Source organism: Gracilinanus agilis, chromosome 6 (genome assembly GCF_016433145.1).
Source record: "Gracilinanus agilis isolate LMUSP501 chromosome 6, AgileGrace, whole genome shotgun sequence".
In the NCBI taxonomy this organism is placed as follows: Eukaryota; Metazoa; Chordata; class Mammalia; order Didelphimorphia; family Didelphidae; genus Gracilinanus; species Gracilinanus agilis.
The window spans coordinates 43,339,922-43,362,386 of NC_058135.1; the positions used below are offsets into that span (position 1 = coordinate 43,339,922).

A 22,465-nucleotide genomic window follows, 5' to 3' on the forward strand; every position below is an offset into this window, starting at 1 on the left:
GCTCAGCCCGCGATTTAGTGAGAGCTGTTTCACCCCTTTATAGCATGGAAATGTCCCGATTCCACGTACCTTCCATGCTGTGCCCTGTTGTGGCGTTCCTCCATTCGTCTGGACTTGTTTTTATGTCCCCTTGAGGAGTTTTGTGTGTTTCGGTCAGGAGAGGTTAAGAGCTGCTTTTTACTCTGCCGCCATCTTAACCCAGAACCTGCAGATCACTTTTTGCAGAAAATAGTATCATGTTAAATCTTATAGTACTAAGTTACAAAAAGAAAAAACAGAAATGATTGCAATTACTGCTGAACTCTATTTAGAGTATGCCTAAATAGAAAAAGCAAAAGGAGCCAGACAATTCCATCTCTATTCCTTATAATAAAAGCTGCCCTTGAATAGGAGATCCTGGATTCAAATCTGGCCTCAGACATTTCCTTGCTGTGTGGTCCAAGGCCTTTGTTTCATTTTTTGCCTTGAAACCAATACACAGTATTGATTCTAAGATGGGAGGTAAGGATTTTTTTAAAAAACTTCAGTACTACTACACAACTCTCAGCATTTATAAATAGATAGTTGACCCTTTCCATCATTATTTGTTCATTCAGTTGTGCCCCTGAATCTGCTGATGCCGCTATCCACAGTTAACCATGGAGAAAAAATGGAAATTAATGAAATGAAATGGAAAATGGAAAAAATGAAAAAATTGGAAAAATTAGAAAATTCCAGAAAATGAAAAGTAAATGGTTCCTAAGTTTCAAACCACCCACCAAATGAGTACAGGATATATATATATATATATATATATATATATAAATACCTGTCCAGCTCAAGACTCACCTCCCTTTGTCTACAAACCCAGTGTTCTCAATGATCCCCTTCACTGTAGCATTATCACAGTGCCTTTGTTTAAGAAAGCCTTTATCTACTGTAATAGTGACCCCCAAACTCAAGAGAAGTGTAGTTGGTAATTCACTTGTGCCTTCATATCTGCTAATTCAGTTACTCACAGTTAACAATATATATGTGGTTTCAGCCGTCCAGGGCATGGAACATATCCCCTACAGATACATTGGCCCCGCTCTCTATGCTGACAGTTGTTCTGCCAGGTTTGGAATTAGATCCAGTGTTTGGTGAATCTATATCCAATCTGCCTATGTAATTTTAATCCAGTGAAGGGGATAAATGTATCCTTCCACACCAAGTAAATGTTCTTAGCAGCTCCTGCCTGGGAAAGAGATTGATGTAACACTCTGCTGCCCTGTGTGAAATGATCTTTTCTTGGCGCTTCTCCAAAAACCTTTCCAGTTCTAAACCTCTCATTCTGTCAATGCAACTAAGGAGCATTTTCTGAAAAGATTTTTCTTCGTTAGAATCTCAAAAAGTTAAATTCTCTCCATTCAAGCAGTGGGATATTTTTGGAGTCCCTGTGGTTTTCAGTCAATAAAGTAAGATTTTATTGATGATGGTCACCTAATAGGCATAGAGGACGCAAAGATAAAATTGTTCCTTGCTCTCAAGGAGTGTATGTTTTATCCAAAAGGCAAGAACATATACAAGTGTGTACAAAAAATATGAAAAAATATAAAGTGATTTTGAGAGGAGGTTATTGGGGGAACCAGGAAAAGTCTCAGGTAGCAGTTGGTGTTCGAGCTAAGCTTGGAATGCATTTGAGATATTCATTAGCAAGTTAGTAATGTTCTTAGGGTGATTTTTCAGGGAATTAAGCAGCCTTGTGTGTGGTTTATAGAATCTTATGCTTTATATAGATATGTGCTGGTTAAGAACAGACTGCCATCTCATTTGGAGATGTTTCTTCATGGTTTTTTCTTTTCTTGCAACACAGATTATTGGTTGAGTTCCCAGCAACTGGTGGTGTGATTACCTCTTGGCAGTTTCAGCCTGTGAAGCTGATTCACTACATCTCAACATTTGATTTCTTCCTGGCAACCTGTGAGATCACCTTTTGTTTCTTCATCTTTTACTATATAGTGGAAGAGGTTTTGGAAATTCGTATTCACAAATTGCATTATTTTAGAAGTTTCTGGAACTGTCTGGATATCATGATTATTGCGGTAAGTTCTAACGCAATAACCTTATATCTTATTTCCTTATTTTTTAATTCTGAATTTAACACTCCCCCCAAAAAAGGAACACATTTATATACAAAGTAGAACAGAAAAAGGATTATATTTAAAACCATATGTTCTATTATGCAGTTTGCTTTCTTTAAAAAAAGTATATTAATAGGGACAGCTGGGTAGCTCAGTGGATTGAGAGTCAGGCCTAGAGACTGGAGGTCTTAGGTTCAAATCTGGTCTCAGATACTTCCCAGCTGTGTGACCCTGGGCAAGTCACTTGACCCCCATTGCCTATCCTTACCACTCTTCTGCCTTGGAGCCAATATACTGTATTGACTCTAAGACGGAAGGTAAGGGTTTAAAAAAAAAGTATATAATAAATCTAACATATTACTTTCAAAACTTTTCTGTTTCCCTTTAGTTAATTTTTAAATTTCTTCAGTCACCTTCCTTTCTTCTTTTCTAGGAAACTCTATCACTAGCTCCTTTTCTCTTCACAGTCCTTTTCAGAAATAAACATAGTGAAAAACAAAATAAATCCATACATTTTCCGTTCCCCAAGATAAATGCTTTGTTCTATACCTTGATCCCAAAACCATCTTTCTGGATATGTTAATTCACTTCATCAGTCCTCTGGAGTCATAGTTCCTCATTCCTCATTCTTATCACTATATAAGTCATACTCCTGATTCTGCTCATTTTTAAAAATATCAATTAAAAGATTTCCTAGCATTTTCCTATGGGGAATTTAAAGGTCTCCACATTTAATAGGATAATGGATTTAGAGCTTAAGTGAACCTCAGAGGTCATCTAGTCCAACCAACTTACCCCTGAGAAAACCAAGACCTTTGGGTGAAGTGATTTGCCCAAGATCCCATAGAGGTAGCAGAGGGGTGACTGGTCCTCTGGCTCTAGATCTCACATGCTCTTCCCTGCTCCCGCTGCCTTTCAATTTACATAGAATTTGATGATTCTCTAGTTCCATAACACAGCATCTATAGTATGTATTTTTTTTCACTGTACTTAACCCAAATATATCTTCTGAGCTAAGCTTTCTTTTCTTATAAGTGATGAGATTAGTGAATCATCCATCTACTCAGATTTGGCTCTATGATGGGAAGAAATTATGAAACAATAATAACCATAATACATCTCTTAAATGAGAAGTCTCTTAACCAGATATCTTACTTATACATGACTTTTGTTGCCCTTTGAAATTTCCTTAAGTTTTTTCATATATCAGTTTAATTTTGTATAATTAATTCTAGAGTCTCAGTAAGAAATCAGAATTACAAGCCTTCCTTCGCCTGAGTCCCTCAGTGAAAAATCAGCCCCCTTTTTAAAAATCCTTACGTTCTGGTTTAGAATCAATACTGGATTTTGGTCAAGGCAGAAAAACAGGAGGCCTAGCCAATGGGGGTCAAGTGACTTGCCCAGGGTCACACAGGTGGGAAGAGTCTGAGCCCAGATTTGAACCTAGAACCTCCTGTCTCTAGGCTTGGTTCTCAATCCACTGAGCTAACTAATTGGCCCTAAAAATCAGCCTCTTGAAGCCTGTGGTAGCATGGTATAAGCCACAGTAAGTCTTTCCAAGATGAAAAGGATTTGATCAAGAAACTGACATTGATATTCTAGGGCCAGCTTGATTAAGTTAGGAGAGGTTCATCACCAGATTCACTCCTGGGTAATGACTTTTTTGGCTACAGCAATTCAGAGACACCATCTTGTAAGGAATAAATGAGTTGTAGTCTACATTGTGAAAGTCATGCTGACACTAATGAAACCACAGATGCTAAACCCATTGAGGCATGCTATCATATGGTTTCTTTATTCCTGTTTAAAATGTATAGAGAATATGTGCCTTTAAAAGGAGCAGAGTGCAAATGATCTGGAATTTTGATCACTGTGACTCTTAGGAAGAAGTCTGAGAAATTGTTTTCTATTCTTATATTTGAAGATTATCCTTCATTAGGTTTTATTTCCTAAACATAAACACACACACACACACACACACACACACACACACGCACCCTCTGACTGACTTTGGGTTGTATTCATACTTGCTTTATATTGATGATAGCCATGCAGTTTAGGTAAAATATCTTTCCTTGTCATTATTTTTTATCAAAGAATAGAAAAATGTTATCTGTTCATATAACTCTTCTTTGCAGAAGTCAGGGACTATGGATATGAAACATGATATATACTGTCAAGCCTAGATAATGCATTGCTCAACTATATTTTTTCTTTTTTTTTTTGCTTCCTGTTTAAAAAAAAAGGTGTCTCTGCATAAATTAGGTAGGGATGTGTTTCAAAATGAGGATGATATTAAAACAAAATTAAGTCGGTAAAATTTTAGCTTCATCTGCTAATTTCAAATATAAAATAGACCTCTGTGGAAATCAAGTGTATGAAGCTATTAAAAATTCTTAGCTTCAAATTCAAAATTTCATGATGGTTACAAAAAAAAAGCAAAAAGGCACCCTCTCCAACATAGATGTCTTAAAATTAATGGTTAGCCTTATTGGCTAACCATATCATATCAACACTTAATTATATATAAAATCCATGTTCCCAGTTTCCTAATAATATAATAATGGGCCAAGGTCTTAATAAAATTCCATTCTGTATTAAAGCAACAAGAGGACAGTATTACAAAGTACTCAACTGGGTATATTGGTAATCATGGACATGATTTTGTGAAACAAAATTCAGAGGAAGCCGTACTTTTTGGTCTTCATTTCTTTTTAAAATTAAGAGTAAACAGGGAAAACTTATATGTATGTTAACAATATTATATGATACATATTTCTTTTGATAAAAAAGCTCAGTAACTTCCTTAGGAAGTAGTTAACTGGAACATAGCTAGCTAAGTCATAGGGAAACCCAGGAATGATTTCTAGGATTCAATCATATTTTCATGGTTTGTCTTTGGAAATCTATTTTGCACACTTTCTTATCTTTTCAGTTGACTGTTGTCACTAATGTAGCAGTGTACCTTTTATGAATAAAAAGAAAGGGTCACTACTTTTTTTAAGTTTTTCAAGTTTTTTTAAGTTTTAAGTGCCTCAAGACACTCAGTGAGTTAAGTATTTATTAAATACTTTCTGTGTACTAGGAGTTCTCCTAGGTCTTAGGAAAACAAAAACCAAAGAATAAAGACCCTACCCTGATGGTGTTCACACTGATCAGGAATTGAATATTATTAGGGTATAGCTGAGTGATCAGTTGACTTTGATGGTTTATGCACTGAAATTTTCCACACTAGTTCCATACTTATTAACTAGATCCCACTCCTTAAAAAAAAATCTTCCAACTGTTTTGAAATGGAATTTTTTGTAAAATTAATTTAACAAGTATTTAAGTTCCTACTATGTACCAGGTATTATGCTAAGCAATGACAATACACAGAAAGAAAAAGATAGCCCCTGCCATTAAGGAGCTCACAATCTAATGGAGGATGGAGGAGACAATGTGCAAACAGACATGTACAAACAAGCTATGTAGGAGATAAAAAGGAAATAATCTGCAGAGGGAAGGTACTAGGATTCTGACTCTGTGTCTCTTTTCCCCTCTTTTCCTCCCTTCTGCCCTTACTCTTTCCCTCCCCCTACCTTGAGCTAAATGTGCTTTATGAGAGTTGGAGAAAATACTCAATTAAAATAGGAACCAAACTGTGCTCTAACCAAGGAAACACTTAAATGTTAAATTTAAACAATCAAAGAAAAATATAGAATAGAATGTGATTTGCAGTCAACTAATAAATAAATAAATAAATGAAGTTAAATAGGAGCCAACATTTTGTGACTAGATGATGCACAAAAGCTGATAATTAGTACTGTTGCATCCTCCCTAAATTGGGGGGGGGGGTCTTCTATTTCTCTTCCTTTTCTTCACCTCCTACTTTTCCTTTTCCTGTGAAGAGAGTTGAGCCAACAGCTTTTCCTTTGCCTGTATCTGAAACTTGAAAGGAAAATACACCTTTAAAATCACTTTACAAATTTTTTCCTCCTTGACTTTCTCACAATTATATATACTTTCTATAGCCTTTCAACACTGCTTTTCAGGAATCTGAGAAGTTAATTTAATCACTAAAGGCAAAAAGGAGTGATCTAGATTCCAGTAATTTTGCTACACTGTAAATCTGGGAAAAATAAACAGAGATGGCTCTGGATTGCTACCTTCATATACCAACCAACCCTTTTGCCAAGGATACAGGATTCTTAATCCTTTTAGAGTCAGAGTAACCTATCCTAATAGCTCAGATCAACTTTATATTAAGCTACTGAAAAATCAGCTCATACGTTAAGGTATATTATCTTCTACTTACATGAACTAATGAAAGTAAAGTAAGGAAACCTAGGGAAATCACATTTAGAATAACTCAAATATAATGAAAAGAACAACAATTTTAAACAACATGACAGTGTAAATTATAATAACTAATCTTGGTCTCGAAGAGAATGGTAAGGAGGAGAGAATAAGCATTAAGAATGTATTGGGGGGCAGCTGGGTAGCTCAGTGGAGTGAGAGTCAGGCCTAGAGACAGGAGGTCCTAGGTTCAAACCCGGCCTCAGCCACTTCCCAGCTGTGTGACCCTGGGTAAGTCACTTGACCCCCATTGCCCACCCTTACCAATCTTCCACCTATGAGACAATACACAGAAGTACAAGGGTTTAAAAAAAAAAAAAAGAATGTATTGGGCACTGTGCTAAGAGCTTTATAAATATTATCTCATTTGAAGAAAGAGATAATGTACATCCTTCCTTCTTTGCAAAAGTGGAGGACAGTGGGTGCCAAACATGTCATATTTTGTCCAACTCAGTTGATGTGCTTTTAAACTAAATCACTTTCTTACTCCTCTTTTCTTTTTTTACTCTTTGTTGTAAGGCATAACTGGGGAGAGGCAAAAAGAGTTATATATATTGGGAAGTGAAGTGATATAAAAACAAAAGATAGCAATACATTTTTTTAAGTCTATGGCTTTAAGGCAATAGATTCTGTAAATATTGGTCATATTTCTTTCTCCTAGCTGTCAATAGTAGCTATAGGAATTAACATCTATAGGAAATCCAATGTAGAATTGCTGCTGAAATACCTTGAAGATCAGAATACTTTCCCCAACTTGGAGCCTCTAGCATATTGGCAAATACAGTTCAACAATGTGGCAGCAGTGATGGTCTTCTTTGTCTGGATTAAGGTAATTTTGATGGTTCATATAAATAAAGTAGAACAATGGGATTAATAGCACTGTAACCCAGACCTAGCCTAGCAGAGAGAACAGCCTTAGTATATACCAAACATGGTCAAGGGTAGCACCAGGCACACAAGCCTAGCTGTAGGAGAAAGGTTTTGGACAAAATCCAGCCAAAATAGTCCCTGACTACTGTGGCAGCAACCCAACAAAGGAGTATCTCATGATTCCAGCAGCAGAATGGAAGAACCCCATGTATAGTTGAAAATAGAGACATCCTAGAGCCCTGTGACAGAGAGAGCTCCCAGGCAAGGGCCAGTGCTGGCTGAGACCAGAAGAGCCCCTAAGTCTTTTGGAGGGGAGAGATTTTGTCTTGCCCACTATATTCAGGACAATGTAGGTCCTGCACACACTATTCAGTTATAGAATTTGATCCAAGTGAAGAGATGGGGAGGGAGAAATGGCAAGAATTAGCAAGTGATTGTATAAGAGAGATAAGAGAATGAGGAACCAAGGAAACCAGCAAGATTATGAATATGAGAGACTGGAATAATGATATCTCTGAGAGAAATGCAGAATTTCTGTATTTGGAAGAGAGTTCAGTTTGGATGAAAATACAGTGCATTATATTTTGGACAAGTTGAATTCAAAATGTTTCCAGGATATCCAGTTCGAAATATCCAAAAAGCAGTTGGTGATACACACTGGAATTCAAGGTGGAGACTAGATATTTAAATCTGGGGAAATGGGTTTACCAAAAGAAAATGTAAAGAAAGAAAAGATCCCAGGACAGAACCTTGGGGAACACAGGAAATCTGGTATGCATGATGAGCTGACAAAAATATGATAAAGAATGGTTAGATAGGTAAGAATCAGAAGAGAGTAGTGCCATGAAAATTGAAAAAGACAAGTAAACTGAAGGCATAGTTGACAATATCAAATGGCAACAGAGTAATCAAGAAGAATGAAAACTAAGAAAGACAATCAAATTTAGTGATTAAGTGATTATTAGTACCCATCAACCTAGAAAATCTATTACTAGGAATACACCCCAAGAACTAGAAGCCAAGTAAATACCCATTGATTAGGGCATGATTAAATAAATCATGATACATGGATGTAAGGGAATGTTATTCTGCTATTAGAAACAATGAAAATGATAAATATAATGATTTAAGAGAAGAATAGAAAGACTTACATGAACTGATACACATTCAGTAGTAAGCAAAGCCAACAAAACAATATATACAATAATTACATTGTTATAAATGGAAAGAGCACACCTTAAAGTAACAGAAAATAAATATTGCAGAATCACAAAGAATAAACTGCCCCATCCCTCAGGTGAGAGATGAGAAGATGTCTGTTCCCCCTACTTTGAAGAGATCGTTCATGGGTGAGGAACATAGATTGTCAGACTTTTTTCTGATTATTTAAATGATTTTTTTCTTCTCTTTTTTTCTTAAAAAAAATCTTGGTTTCATAGACATTCTGGGAGTAGAATGGGTATGAGGAGAAATTTACCCATCATAAAAAGATATTTTAAAAAACCCTTTTTTTGGGTAGATCATTGTTAACTTTGGAAAAAGCCATTTCAGTTGAATGATGATGTTGGAAACAAAATTGGAAATGGTTGCAGAGGAGAGGATGTAGATATAGAGAAAGTTTTTTCTAAGAGTTTGCCCAAGTACAGAGTAAGTATAGGACAACAAGGAAATAGTATTATCTGGTATTAAAAGGATGAGGAGATGAGCATGTTTTAAAGCAATGGGAAAGAATGGATAGGAGAAGTTAATGATTATGAAGAGAGAGCATGATTGGGGGCAAATCTTTTGGACAGCACTGAGATTTGGGGCATATGTATAAGAAATAGCCTTTTGCAAGGAAAACAGTCACCTCCTTGTTACAGATTAGAGCTAAGGAAGAGACAGTGAGGGATGATTTCTAAAGGTTTTGAGTTAAAGAAAAGGGAGAAGAGGAGGTTCTTAGAGAAATAACCTTGGAGTGGGAGTTGCCACACAGTAAACTGGCAAGATCCTCATCTGAAAGTCTAGGGAAAGGATTGTATGAGAAGTCTAAGGAGACAAGGAAATGTTTGGAATAGCTTCTGTGAGAAGCACCAAACATATGCAAAAAATAAAATCAGGGTGTTGAATATGAGATTTGCCCAATCCTTTTTAAAAAATAAAAGGAAAGAAAGAAAAGAGATATATATGATAAATATGATGGTTTGTAGTCAGAAAACCCAGGTTCAAATTCTGACCTTCCCACTTATGACATTGTACAAAATACACAAGATATAGTCTCTCTTGTCAAGAACATTATATTTTAATTGCTATCTACAACATATATTAGAGAAGTATTAGCCTGGGGAGTCACTGGGATGGTGAATTGATCCATAGAGTTGCCAGTGGATAAGACCTTTGAGAATAATGATAATTGCTCAAAATAATATTTTATTATTGTGCCCAAAACAAGAAGTTGGAGGAATGGGAAATACATGGGTAGCAGCAGTATAAATGGAGAGATGATTGATGTGAAAATCCTGATAGATTGTGAACCATAATCTGAGGCATCTAGATATAGTGAGCCAGCTGAGTTTGCCCTTAGTCATTTGTTAGTCAAAGCAATTCCCCAAGGAGTTTCAAAAATGAGTACATTAGCTCTCTCAACTCCTGAATGTGGAAGAGGTAGAGAATCCTTTCTGGAGATCTAGCCTAGAGGTACTATTCCAGGTGGTGAGGGGTGGGGGGGCAGGAGCAAAGTGGATATAATAGTCTGGTCTGGGTCCTGGGCCAGCTATATATTGTGAGTTCATTATATTTGTTTCTCACTAGTTCAGCACCAAGTTAGAGAGTTTTCTCCCTCTGAGAACATAGCAGGTGCTCAGTAAGCACTTGACTAGTTATTTGGGAGTGGGAAGGGAAAAGAGGAGAAGGTTCCTTATATTCTTATTCTAAACTTTGTTAAAAGAGGACTTCTTTGCTTGCATTGAAGATTAACAAAGCCAGTTATATTCAGTTTCATTTGTAGGAATTTAATGTTCTGTAGAACTGGCAGTTTGAATTCATGTTTCTCTTACAGCTTTTTAAATTCATCAACTTCAACAGAACCATGAGCCAGCTCTCCACTACCATGTCTCGCTGTGCCAAGGACCTTGTTGGCTTTGCAATTATGTTTTTGATTATTTTTCTTGCATATGCTCAGTTGGCTTACCTTGTCTTCGGCACTCAGGTTGATGACTTCAGCACATTCCAGGAATGTATGTAAGTACATCTGCAATTTTCAGAAGGGCTTTGCGGCAATGATCTTTATGTCCTGGGGACTTGGTAAAAGAACTTGATGGACCATCCAAAGACCAATTATTTTGGTCCTTCAGGACCAAATTTTAAAAAAAAATTTAAGCAATAATGTAATTGACTTTCATAGAAATATTAGAATAGTACTAGAAAGAAGATAAAAGCCTCCAAAATGTTGGCACTTTTATTTGTAATCTTTTTTAAATAGGTCACTAACCTTTTTATATTTATTTTTAATCCATTCCATTATTTCTCAATGAAATTTAGTTTTTAATCCCATAATCCATCTCTACTAAAGTAGTCTTGACCCTTAGGACTTTTTAGCACCCAAATGTAAATGTTAGCCATTCTAGGACTGCTAGTCCAGTTTCTGTTTTGGGGGGAATTTTAAACTGTTACCTTCTTTCTTAGAATCAATACTAAGTATTGATTCTAAGCCAGAAGAATGGTAAGGGCTAGGCAACTGTAGTTAAGTGACTTGCCCAAGGTCACACAGCTAGGAAGTATCTGAGGCCAGATTTAAACCTAGGGCCTCTCATCTCTGGGCCTGGCTCTCTTTCCACTATGCCCCGCAAGCTGCCCCCCAATTTCTGTTTGCCTTGAAAGATGTGGCCTTTTATTTTCTTTATTTTTCTTTAATTTTCCTTTATTTTATACCAATAGCAAATTTACACATCATTTTCCATGGTTACATGATTCTTATTCCTTCCCCCCTCCCAGAGCTGACAAGCAATTTGACTGGGTTATATATGTATTATCAATCAAAATTTGTTTCCATATTATTCATTTTTGTAATAGAGTAATCTTTTAAAACCCAAACCCCAAATCATATACCTAAATAAACAAGTGATAAACCATATGTTTTCTTTTGCATTCCTACTTCAACAGTCCTTTCTCTGGAGGCGGATAGCATTCTTTTTCATAAATCCCTCAGAATTGTCCTGGATGTTCTGTATAGCTGTTAGTAGCAAAGTCTATCACATTTGAACATCCCACAATGTTTCAGATACTGTGTATAATGACCTCCTGGTTCTGTTTATTTCACTCTGCATCAGTTCATGTAGCTTACCTTTTAATTTCTTTTTTTTTAACTTAATTTATTAATTTATAACATTTCTCCATGATTATAGGATTCATGTTCTATCCCTCCCCTCCTCCCATCCCCTCCCATAGCCCACAATTCCACTGGGTTTTACATGTATCAAATTGATCAAGACCAATTTCCATATTATTGATATTTGCATTAGGGTGTTCACTTTGAGTCAGTATCCCTAATTATATTCCCATCCACCCGTGTGATCAGGCAGTTATTTTTCTTCTGTGTTTCTGCTTTGACAGTTCTTCCTCTAGATGTGGATAATGTTCTTTCTCATAATTCCCTCAGAATTGTCCTGGATCATTGCATTGTTGCTAGTAGAGAAGTCCATTACATTTGATTGTACCACAGTGTATGATTGTACCTCTGTGTACAATGTTCTCCTGGTTCTGTTCCTTTCACTCTGCATCAATTCCTGGAGGTCTTTCCAGATCACATGGAATTCCTCCAGTTCATTATTCCTTTGAGCACAATAGTATTCCATCACCAGCATATTCCACAATTTGTTCAGCCATTCCCCAATTGAAGGACATATCCTCTTTTTCCAGTTTTTTGCCACCACAAAGAGTGTGGCCATAAATATTTTTGTACAAGTTTTTTTCCTTATGATCTCTTTGGGGTATAAACCTAGCAGTGTTACCTTTTCATTTCAAATAATTCTATTAATAAAACTGTCTGTGACCCTTACAGTAGTTTGAGTCTTGGACTTTCCCACATAAGCTCCCTTCCCTCTCACTCTCTTCCCCAACAAAAAAGGAAGCATCTGTGGAAACATCATACTCTGGAGAGAAGATATACTCATAGAGTAATCAGAAAATGGAAGAATAGGGAAGTTCCTTGCCCATAATGGGTGCCATATCATGAATGTTGTTGACTGATAAGAGACATAAGCTTCATTAATATCCACGCCAACCACACTGAACAAAATATTAAATCCTACTGTCTCACTTGAGATGCCACTTGAGGTCAGATGTTTGAGTGCTTAAGATTGTGGTGTGATATTCTTTAATAAAATTTTTCTAAGTTTGTTTTTAAGCACATTTTCAATTGGAATCCACCCTGATTATTAGAAATATTTCATCAAATGTACCCACTGAATTCTTAGGACATGTTCCTTTTTAATCTGTCTTATGGCTAATGTATGAAGTTCCCTCCTTCATTATCAAACTGTAAAATGACATATTTAAGGCACAAAAATCTATCTTCTTGAAATCTGTTGATATAAATAGTGAAGTTCCTCTAAAGTGACTAATAATTTTTGAAGCAGACAAAATATATAGTACTTTGTTTTCTAGTATTTGTGTCTCTGATAAGGTCTCAAACTGTGAAATCATATTTAAGAAGTGCTAAATCAACTGCTAGACATTTGTTTTGTTTTTTTAGTTTCACTCAATTCCGCATCATTTTGGGAGATTTCAACTTCACTGAACTTGAGGAAGCCAACCGATTTTTGGGACCCATTTATTTCACTACTTTTGTATTCTTTATGCTCTTCATTCTTTTGGTATGTATATCCTTTTGGTATGGTTTATGATGAAGTGGTTAATGATTTGATTTGCCTTCCAATCCCTACCATTTCTTTCACCTCATTCTTCATTTTCTACTAATATACATTTAGCCTTTTAATAGCAATACTCCTGAAGAATATTCCAGAAATAATTTCTGGAAATATTACAGAAATACTGTAATAGCAACACTCCTGAAGAATATTCCAGAAATACTGTTGGTAAAATGCATAAAGGGATAAAAGTTTTGAGGACTGGTTTTGAGTGTGTGCAAATATATCACATACCTGCCCTCTGTTGGTGTTTGCTCTTCCAGGGTTTTCAGAGGACAAGTTGTTATTTCACAGGTAGCATTTGAACATTCTCCAGGATTTTCTCTAGAAAACAAGACTAATATATCGATTAGTTTTGCTGACATGCTTTCTTACTAATCAGTCTTTTCTAATATATCAGCAATATATAAATAGGAAGTTCATTTCCTCAAAACTTTTTTGGAACCAAGATTGCTAGTATTTATCCTACTTAAAATTTAAAATTTTCTTACTCATTTGCTGGGAATGGACCTTCCAGTTCATCTAGTCTGACCCTCCTCAATTTGTAGTTAAGGAAACTAAAACCCAAAGAGTTTAAGCTACTAGCTAATGTCACACTGAGAGTAAATGGCCAAGTCAACCTGGCATTCTTCTTCTCTAACTTCTCTTTAAAGTCAATCATGTTAGTGATTGGGAAGATTTAATAACAGGCCTCTAGAGTTACAAGGGTGTAGATTTAAAGCTGGAAGGGAAATCAGGGGTCATTTAGGACATTTTTTAATTTTTTAAATGGAGAAATTGAGTCCAAGGGAGGTCGATACTTACTTAATCAACTATACAGGTAATAAATTATAAAGAAAGGATTAAAATCCAGTTCCTCTAACTCCAAATCTAATATTTTCTTCTGTATTATATTGCTCTTATTTTCCTTAGGATAATTCTCGGGGTTAGTTGTTGATTATGAGTTTTATTTAGCATAACTGAATAGCATTTGAGATCAAATAATATCCATCTTTCTTTTTTTATATTCCACTTTGGAATCTTGCTATATGGATATAGCATATATTAAGCATCTTCTTCCTATCATAGGCAAAAAAAAAACGATGGCAAGGGAGTGGTAAAAGGAATGATGTAATAAATAGAAAGCTGGAGTTGGAGTCAGGAAGTGGAAGTTCAATTTCTGCCTTCCATCCTTACTCTATCAACAAGTACACCATAGGAATAGGAAGAGAAAAAAAAATCCATTCCTGCTCTCTAGGAGTTTACATGCTAATCAAAGAAAGAAAATGTACATATTTATGTGCATATTGGATCCATACAAAGTAGAATGAAGGCTTAAATACATGGGGGAGACCAGGAAGGTGTTCTGCAGAAGATGGCACTTGAGTGGTGTCTTGTAAGAAATGACAGATGTGGAGAAGAGGAGGGAGATCACTATAAGGCATGGAGGACAGACAGTCAGTGAGGAGGCAAGAATGTGGGAGAAACAAATAAGTCTGTTAAAATTATTGAGCTATTTTTTAATCCAACTATATATTTTTGTTAGACTGATGATAAGAGACTTAAATGAACCCTTAATTTGGGGTCCTAAATTCATTTTTTTAAATTTACAGTATCTGATAAGAAAAAGAAAAAGAATATATATCCCTGTCCTTAAGAAAAAGTTGCTGTAAGGGGAGAGCATAGGCTAATGCAGGACCTTCTTTCAGAAAGTGTATACTAGGTATTGATTTTCTCATGTTATCACAGAAATGAGATGAGGAAGAGTGGTGGCCATTCACTAGTTATTTCTCACTTTCTTTATGTGGCCAAGACAGTGGACAGAAGCCCAAGTGAAGACAATCTCCAGTCTCTCAGTCTTAGGCTTCTAACAGTCATGAGAATGGACTGAAGGTTGGGAGAAGGGAAATGGGGTGAGTGCTTCCTTATATGTAGTGTCCTCAGGCTCTCTTTGTTCTATTACTCTAACTCTTTTCCATCTTTAATATTACCCTGTGAAAATGGCCATAAAGGTCCCTACTGGAAACCTTAATTAACTTGAAGATTTAATTAACAGCTGTTACTTTAGCAGGTGTTATTTAAGGGCAAGAACAAGGCTCATATGGGAGAAATCCAAAAGTCCAGAGGATGCTAACCCCACCTAGACTAAGAAGCAAGAGTCCCAGATTTGCTATTTACTTTTTTGGTATGACTGGGGCCAATTAACTCTTTGTAACTCAGTTTCTTGAACTATATGATAGAAAGAAGAAGGACTGGACCTTTGGAGCAGAGAATTCCCAAAGTAGGAAATTCCCTCCACTACTACAAATTGGTGCCATTCAAACTCCTTCCCCTGTCTATTTTAGAATTCAGAGTCATATAACACTTAACAACTAAATATCCCACAGAGAATCTTTTTAAATAAATAAAATAAATATTTTTAAAATCCCAAAATATGGTACTTATTCAGATAAGCAACTAAAATCACACAGAACCTCTATGAAGAGAGCTGCTGGCTTTTTTTCCTCCTCCTTCTTCTAAAGTTAGCGATATATTCACTAGAAAAAGAGATTAATTTCCTAAACATTCGAGAATGAAATTAGTTCAAAGGATCTTCCTATAGTTTTAGGGCATTATACAAACAGTTGTCTTGCAATATTTTCTGTAATTGGACAAGAAGGAAGATAAATCTGACAAACTTTAATGACTTCATCCTTGGGTGAATTCAATTAAGTCAGAAATTAATAGACATATACCACCAAACAACTGTGACTCTTCCCACAGAAACTATTTTTTAAATAAATGTAGAAAAAGTAGCTTTAAGTCTGTAAATCCTCACAGTAGACTGATAACATCCTGGCTTTTCTGACAGTGTGGGCTTAGAGTTATGAGTTCTGAACAATCTTATAGGAAATATTTGGATAACCTGCTAAGGGGAGAAGCCTGTCAAGAAGCCCAGTTATTTGGAAATCAACATATTCCTTCCATTGCCTAAGTAAAGAAGACAATTGTCTCTCTCAGCCCTGCAGCTTGCAAAGGCAAAGCAAAATCTTTAGTCAAAGAATTCTTCCCTAATTTTTCACTTATCTGGCAAAGATGTGATTGTAGTTAAGCTAGATCATGAAAGACAAGCCAACAAGCTGCTAAAATTAGTGGAAAAATTCATAAAGCCATCTCCACAACTTCTTAGTCTTAATTCCCTCAAATGCTAAGAAGTTAAACATCTTGCCCAGGGACACATAGCCAGTTTGAGTCAGAAGTGGAATATGAACCTGGGTCTTCCTAACTCTGAACTCCTGCCACTGTCTAGCTGGATGACTTACAAGTAAAACACCTTATGTCTTTTAGCCTCTTTCCTTACATATAAATATATTATTAATATCATATAAAGTCATTGTGAGGAACTACTTGATTAAATATTTAAACATGATATAATGTGAGCTATCATTACTATCATTAATCTGAAAAACGTGACTTTTTCCTAACTTATTTACAATTAAATCAGTGACAAAAGTCAGTGCTTTTTTTTAAAAGCAAACATACTTCCAACATGAAAGGAACATTGAAAATCCCAAACATTAACAAAAGCTAATGCTTTTTCAATCAACTGCCATCAAGAAGTTATCCACACTGCCCCAAATAGACATACCCTCTCTTTTTCTAAGTCATCTCTCATCTGCTGGTGTTCATGCTCAGTCAATTCCTGGTCACCATCCTGATCATATTTTGTGAATATTGCTTCAATCTCTGCATCTGTGTGGCCCTTCCTGAAAACAGAGAGAATACAGGTTAATTTATTGACATCAGGATCTGGCACACATAAAAAAGCACAAGGAGAAAATATGAATTCCTTAAAGGAAACTAGACATTTCCTAGCAATCACTGCAGGAAGACACTAACCCTGTCTTAGTACATGCAACATTTAGATATCACCAGGAACACAGTACCACAGAGCAAAAATTTAATATTGGCAATTAATGGGCCTTAGAGAAAGCAGGATTATTACCCTTTTAGATCTTGGCGAAGTTCATCGAAGTTTAACTTGCCTCCACTTTGCTGCAGACTCTCTGAGATGTCATCCACAGTGTTTTTTTTAAGTTTCAATTTGATCATGGCTTTTTGACAGCCCTAAAAAAAGTGAGGCATAATTCATTTTACCCTAATTTGTTTTTCTTTGATACAAGAACATATGTGTGTATGAGTGAGTATGAGTGTGTGTGTATGTGTAAGTAATTGTAGTGTAAAAACAAAAAGGTATTTATAAAATTTTAGAAATTATCCAATTGGCACTTCCAGAGGCAATCTGCTCAGTCTTTACCACAAGATAATATTTAAACTGCAGAAAATGGCTATATGCTTTTTATTTCAAAGACTCTTGTTTGGCTAAATAGTATAAATGGTACCTTACTTGGAGGTCTAAGAAAAACAAATGATTCTGGAACCCCTAATTGGAAATCTCCTCCCTTTTTATTTCTTAGTTTTATGGGTCTTTTGATTTAGAAATCTGACCAAACAGGAAGCAGTTCTTTGAATAAATTATTACCTTTCTGATGAGATCTGATAATTCCATTTCAGTCTTCTGCTGAGCCATATCAGATTTAACTTCAGAGTATGTGTCATTGATGATGGCCAAAAACATATTCTGTTTTAATAAAAAACAAAGGAAGATGCATCTTAAAGACCATTTTCAAGTAATAACTAGAAAATCAACATAGGTCTTTTTGTCCCTCTTTGCTGTAACCTTGTAAATATCTGAGAATACTTTTTGATAATTTATTATCAAATGTTGAAAAGCATTTTCAATTAGTCAGCCACTCAACAAGCAATATGAAGCACCTACTAAGTGCTAGGTGCTAGGGAACAGAAATACCTAAAATGACACAATTCCTACTTTTAAGAAGTTTACCTTTTACTGGGAGAGAGATATTTTCATATGGACACAAGATAATAAAATCTTGATCTGATTCATAGACACTTAAGTCCACATAAAAGTATAGATGGACTATCTATAGAGCAAATATGGGATATAATAAATGATTCTCAGATCTGTTTATCTAGCTCTAACCTCTCTCCTACTCCCCAGTCTTATATTTCTAAATGTGTATTAGACATATTGAACCATATGACCCCTAGATATCTTAAACTCAACATGGACAGAACTGAACTTCTTTATCTTCTCCCCCAAAAAACCCTCATTCTAATTTTATTATTGTCAGGGACACTACCCAGTAAGTCTTGTGTCAGAGGAGCAAATTAAACAAGGGCTGCTGGATTCCAAGACCAATTCTCCACAGTATGTCACTCTTTTAGATAAAGCTTAATAACAAGAATTTCTGAACAAATATCATAAAGTGTATATACAGAATTTTGTGTTTCTTCAGAATATTATTACAGCGCTCTCAATTAACAAAGTACCTTTTAATTTTTTTCTTAAATTGCCAAAGGTAATCTCAAATATATCTTACCTGTTACTTAAAGTTGTACTCTTAGTAATGAAAAGAGATGCTAGAACTATTTAGCATCTAAACTATCCTGGGTATATTAAAGCTGAATTTGATTGAAAAAGCATTAGCTTTTGTTAATGTTTGGGATTTTCAATGTTCCTTTCATGTTGGAAGTATGTTTGCTTTTTAAAAAAAAAAGCACTGACTTTTGTCACTGATTTAATTGTAAATAAGTTAGGAAAAAGTCACGTTTTTCAGATTAATGATAGTAATGATAGCTCACATTATATCATGTTTAAATATTTAATCAAGTAGTTCCTCACAATGACTTTATATGATATTAATAATATATTTATATGTAAGGAAAGAGGCTAAAAGACATAAGGTGTTTTACTTGTAAGTCATCCAGCTAGACAGTGGCAGGAGTTCAGAGTTAGGAAGACCCAGGTTCATATTCCACTTCTGACTCAAACTGGCTATGTGTCCCTGGGCAAGATGTTTAACTTCTTAGCATTTGAGGGAATTAAGACTAAGAAGTTGTGGAGATGGCTTTATGAGTTTTTCCATTAATTTTAGCAGCTTGTTGGCTTGTCTTTCATGATCTAGCTTAACTACAATCACATCTTTGCCAGATAAGTGAAAAATTAGGGAAGAATTCTTTGACTAAAGATTTTGCTTTGCCTTTGCAAGCTGCAGGGCTGAGAGAGACAATTGTCTTCTTTACTTAGGCAATGGAAGGAATATGTTGATTTCCAAATAACTGGGCTTCTTGACAGGCTTCTCCCCTTAGCAGGTTATCCAAATATTTCCTATAAGATTGTTCAGAACTCATAACTCTAAGCCCACACTGTCAGAAAAGCCAGGATGTTATCAGTCTACTGTGAGGATTTACAGACTTAAAGCTACTTTTTCTACATTTATTTAATAGTTTCTGTGGGAAAGGGAAAGAAGAGGATTTGGGAATAGAAACAGACTGGTGATTTCAGCAATGTAGGGAACTCTTCATCCAGAAATGACCTGTCCAAAGACAGAGCTGCACTTATTCTACAATGTAGAGTCCTACATGACTTTACTGGGGTCTCACACAGCCAGTATGTGTTGAGAAGCAGGACAAGGCCTCCTGACTTGTAGCCTAGATCTCCACTCTGCATCATATGTGCCTGGCATGTGTTATTTTTAATGTGTTTAAGAAATGCTTCTTTAATGGAATATGTTTTCTTAGTACATATGAGTTGAGGCTAGGGAGAAGCTTACTTAAAGTGGTTGATATGGAAGCATACTCTTCCATTTAAGAGAAGAGTTTCTATCAGCAAGCAACTAAAGCAGATGGAAATTATCATAAATATCTGTTTAATCTCTCTCCATCTCCTATGTCTCTCTTCCCTTTTTGTGACTAAGTTCCTTGAGAAAAGAAATGTCTACAATCAATGGCTCCAACTTTTTTTTGAAATACTCAATCCAATCTAACATTCAACTGAAACTACTATACCCGGAGTTTACCAGCAAAATCTCTCTCTTTTTTTCTGTCTCAGAATCCATACTAAGTATCAATTCCAAGGCAGAAAAGCAATAAGGGCTAGGCAGTGGAGGTTAAGTCACTTGCCCAGGCTCACACAGCTAGGAAATGTCTGAGTCCAAATTTGAACCCAAGACTTCTCATCTCCAGGCCTGGCTTTCTATCCACTGAGACACCTACTTGCCCCACAATTATCTATCTGTTTACCTTTCTTTCTTTTTTCCTTCCTTCTTTCTTTCTCCTTCTTCCTTTCTTCTTACCTTTCTTTCTCTTTCTTTCTTTCTCCCACCCTTTCTTCCTCCCTTCCTTCCTTTCTTTCTCTTTCCTAATCTCTTTTTCTTTCTCTTTCTTACTCTTTCTTTTTTCTCTTTTTTTCTCTCTCTTTCTTTCTTTTTTCTTTCTTACCCTTGTTTTCCATCTTAGAATCAATACTATGTATTGGTTCCAAAGCAGAAGAGTGGTAAAGGTTAGGCAATGGGTGTTAAGTGACTTACCCAGGATCACACAGCTAAGAAGTATCTAGGGTCAGATTTCAAACCAGGAACCTCTGTCTCCAGGGCTGGCTCTCAATCCACCGAGCCATCTTGGTACCCCAACTCAAGGCATTTTCACTGGCTATTCCCCATGCCATTCCTCCTCTTCTCCATCTCCTGAATTTCTTCAGATCCCAACTAAATTCCCACCTTCTACAAGAAGCCTTTCTGTGTTGATAAATTCCATTTTTTTTCCTGTTGATAACTTGTCTGAACATGGTTGTTTGCATGTTTTCTCCCCCATTTAGATTATGAACCCTTTGAGAGCAGGGACTGTTTTGGCCTTTCTTTGTCTGTGTGGTGCTTAGTATTGTGCCTGGCTCATAGTAGGCACTAGTGCTTGAGGATGCATGTTAGCTTAACTCCTAAGAACAGGGCATCTCACTGCAGCTTTTGACAGCCTTCATCCTCAGCCTCCTCATTCAAGTCAGGATTTTGTCCATTCTGCAGGAGGATCTGGACCTGGATCACAGCTCTTTGCCCCGACCCATGAGCATTCGAAGTTTCCCCCGGAACCTAGATGATTCCGAAGAGGACGATGATGAGGACAGTGGGCATAGCTCTCGAAGGAGGGGCAGCAGCTCTAGTGGAGTTTCTTATGAAGAGTTTCAAGTGTAAGAATATTTTGGTTGGCTCAGTTTTTATGAGAATATTTTTTAAACCCTTACCTTCCATCTTGGAATCAATACTGTGAATTGGTTCCAAGGCAGAAGATAGGTAAGGGCTAGGAAATGGGGGGTCTAAATGATTTCCCAGAGTCACACAGCTGGGAAGTGTCTGAGGCCAGATTTGAACCTAGGACCTCCCTTCTCTAGACCTGGCTCTCAATCCAGTGAGCCACCCAGCTGCCCCTGTAGATGAGAATCTTAATGGGACAAACCAAAGCCATTTATTCATCTCCTCTCTGGCTGTAAACAATGCCTCCCATCCCCACCTTGACTTCATAATTGAAGAAACCATTTGAATGGTCTGATAAAGCTTTTTTTTTTTTTATCTTTATTACATTGTTTCATTTAAATTTGCCTGCCTTTTTTCTTTTTCCACCAACCCAAATTGGCTAGGCTAAAAAAAAAAAAAAAAAAAAAAAAGATTTGGAAGATAGTAGCTATGCTTTCTCATAATCATTGGTTTCCCACAGACTGGTTAGACGAGTGGACCGGATGGAGCACTCCATTGGCAGCGTTGTCTCCAAAATTGATGCTGTCATCGTGAAACTGGAAATCATGGAGAGAGCCAAACTGAAAAGACGGGAAGTATTGGGAAGGCTACTAGATGGAGTGACAGAGGTAAGAAGTTCTGGGATTATGACTTGAGTAGAATAAAAGTTTAGCGACACTAACCACATTTCTTCCATAGCAATGTCAGTAATATTAATAGAAGTAGCACCTCATAGAGTGGTATTATGGAGGCCAGGTACTAATTCTAGGAGCACCAAGTGAATGTGAAAAAACAAAGCCAAAAGGCTCAGAATAAGAAGGAGGAAATGATATTTGACACAGTATAAAGTCTGTGCTTTCCTCTAATGGATCATTTCACTTAGTTCTGTGCTGTAGCCTACCTGCCTAGTTCTAGTCATTATCTTGCTATTGGTCAAAAGAAAGAACAATATGAGCATCTGAATGGATTAGCATGTATCTGTCACATAATAATGTGTAGTAATAATAATAATAATTCCCTAATAAGGGAAACATACTAACTAGCTGTCTCAATGCACCTCACTGGTGAGGAGTTTGGTTTGAAAATCTCCCTTTTTTTAACAGGAACAATACCTATTTTTCTGTCTAAATAGAGGTATAGG

At 36.2% G+C, this 22,465-nt stretch overlaps 1 protein-coding gene across 1 annotated transcript in view; it reads left to right on the plus strand.

The window, feature by feature from the left end:
- The window catches only part of PKD2 (polycystin 2, transient receptor potential cation channel), a 75,120-nt gene that overhangs the window by 50,445 nt on the left and 2,210 nt on the right, over positions 1–22,465 (plus strand). Inside the window, exons 3-9 of the mRNA XM_044681620.1 lie at positions 1,025–1,097; positions 1,835–2,063; positions 7,102–7,269; positions 10,348–10,529; positions 13,042–13,162; positions 21,043–21,281; positions 21,806–21,953. Coding sequence (XP_044537555.1) covers positions 1,025–1,097; positions 1,835–2,063; positions 7,102–7,269; positions 10,348–10,529; positions 13,042–13,162; positions 21,043–21,281; positions 21,806–21,953 — 1,160 coding nt within the window. The remainder of the gene's footprint in view (positions 1–1,024; positions 1,098–1,834; positions 2,064–7,101; positions 7,270–10,347; positions 10,530–13,041; positions 13,163–21,042; positions 21,282–21,805; positions 21,954–22,465) is intronic.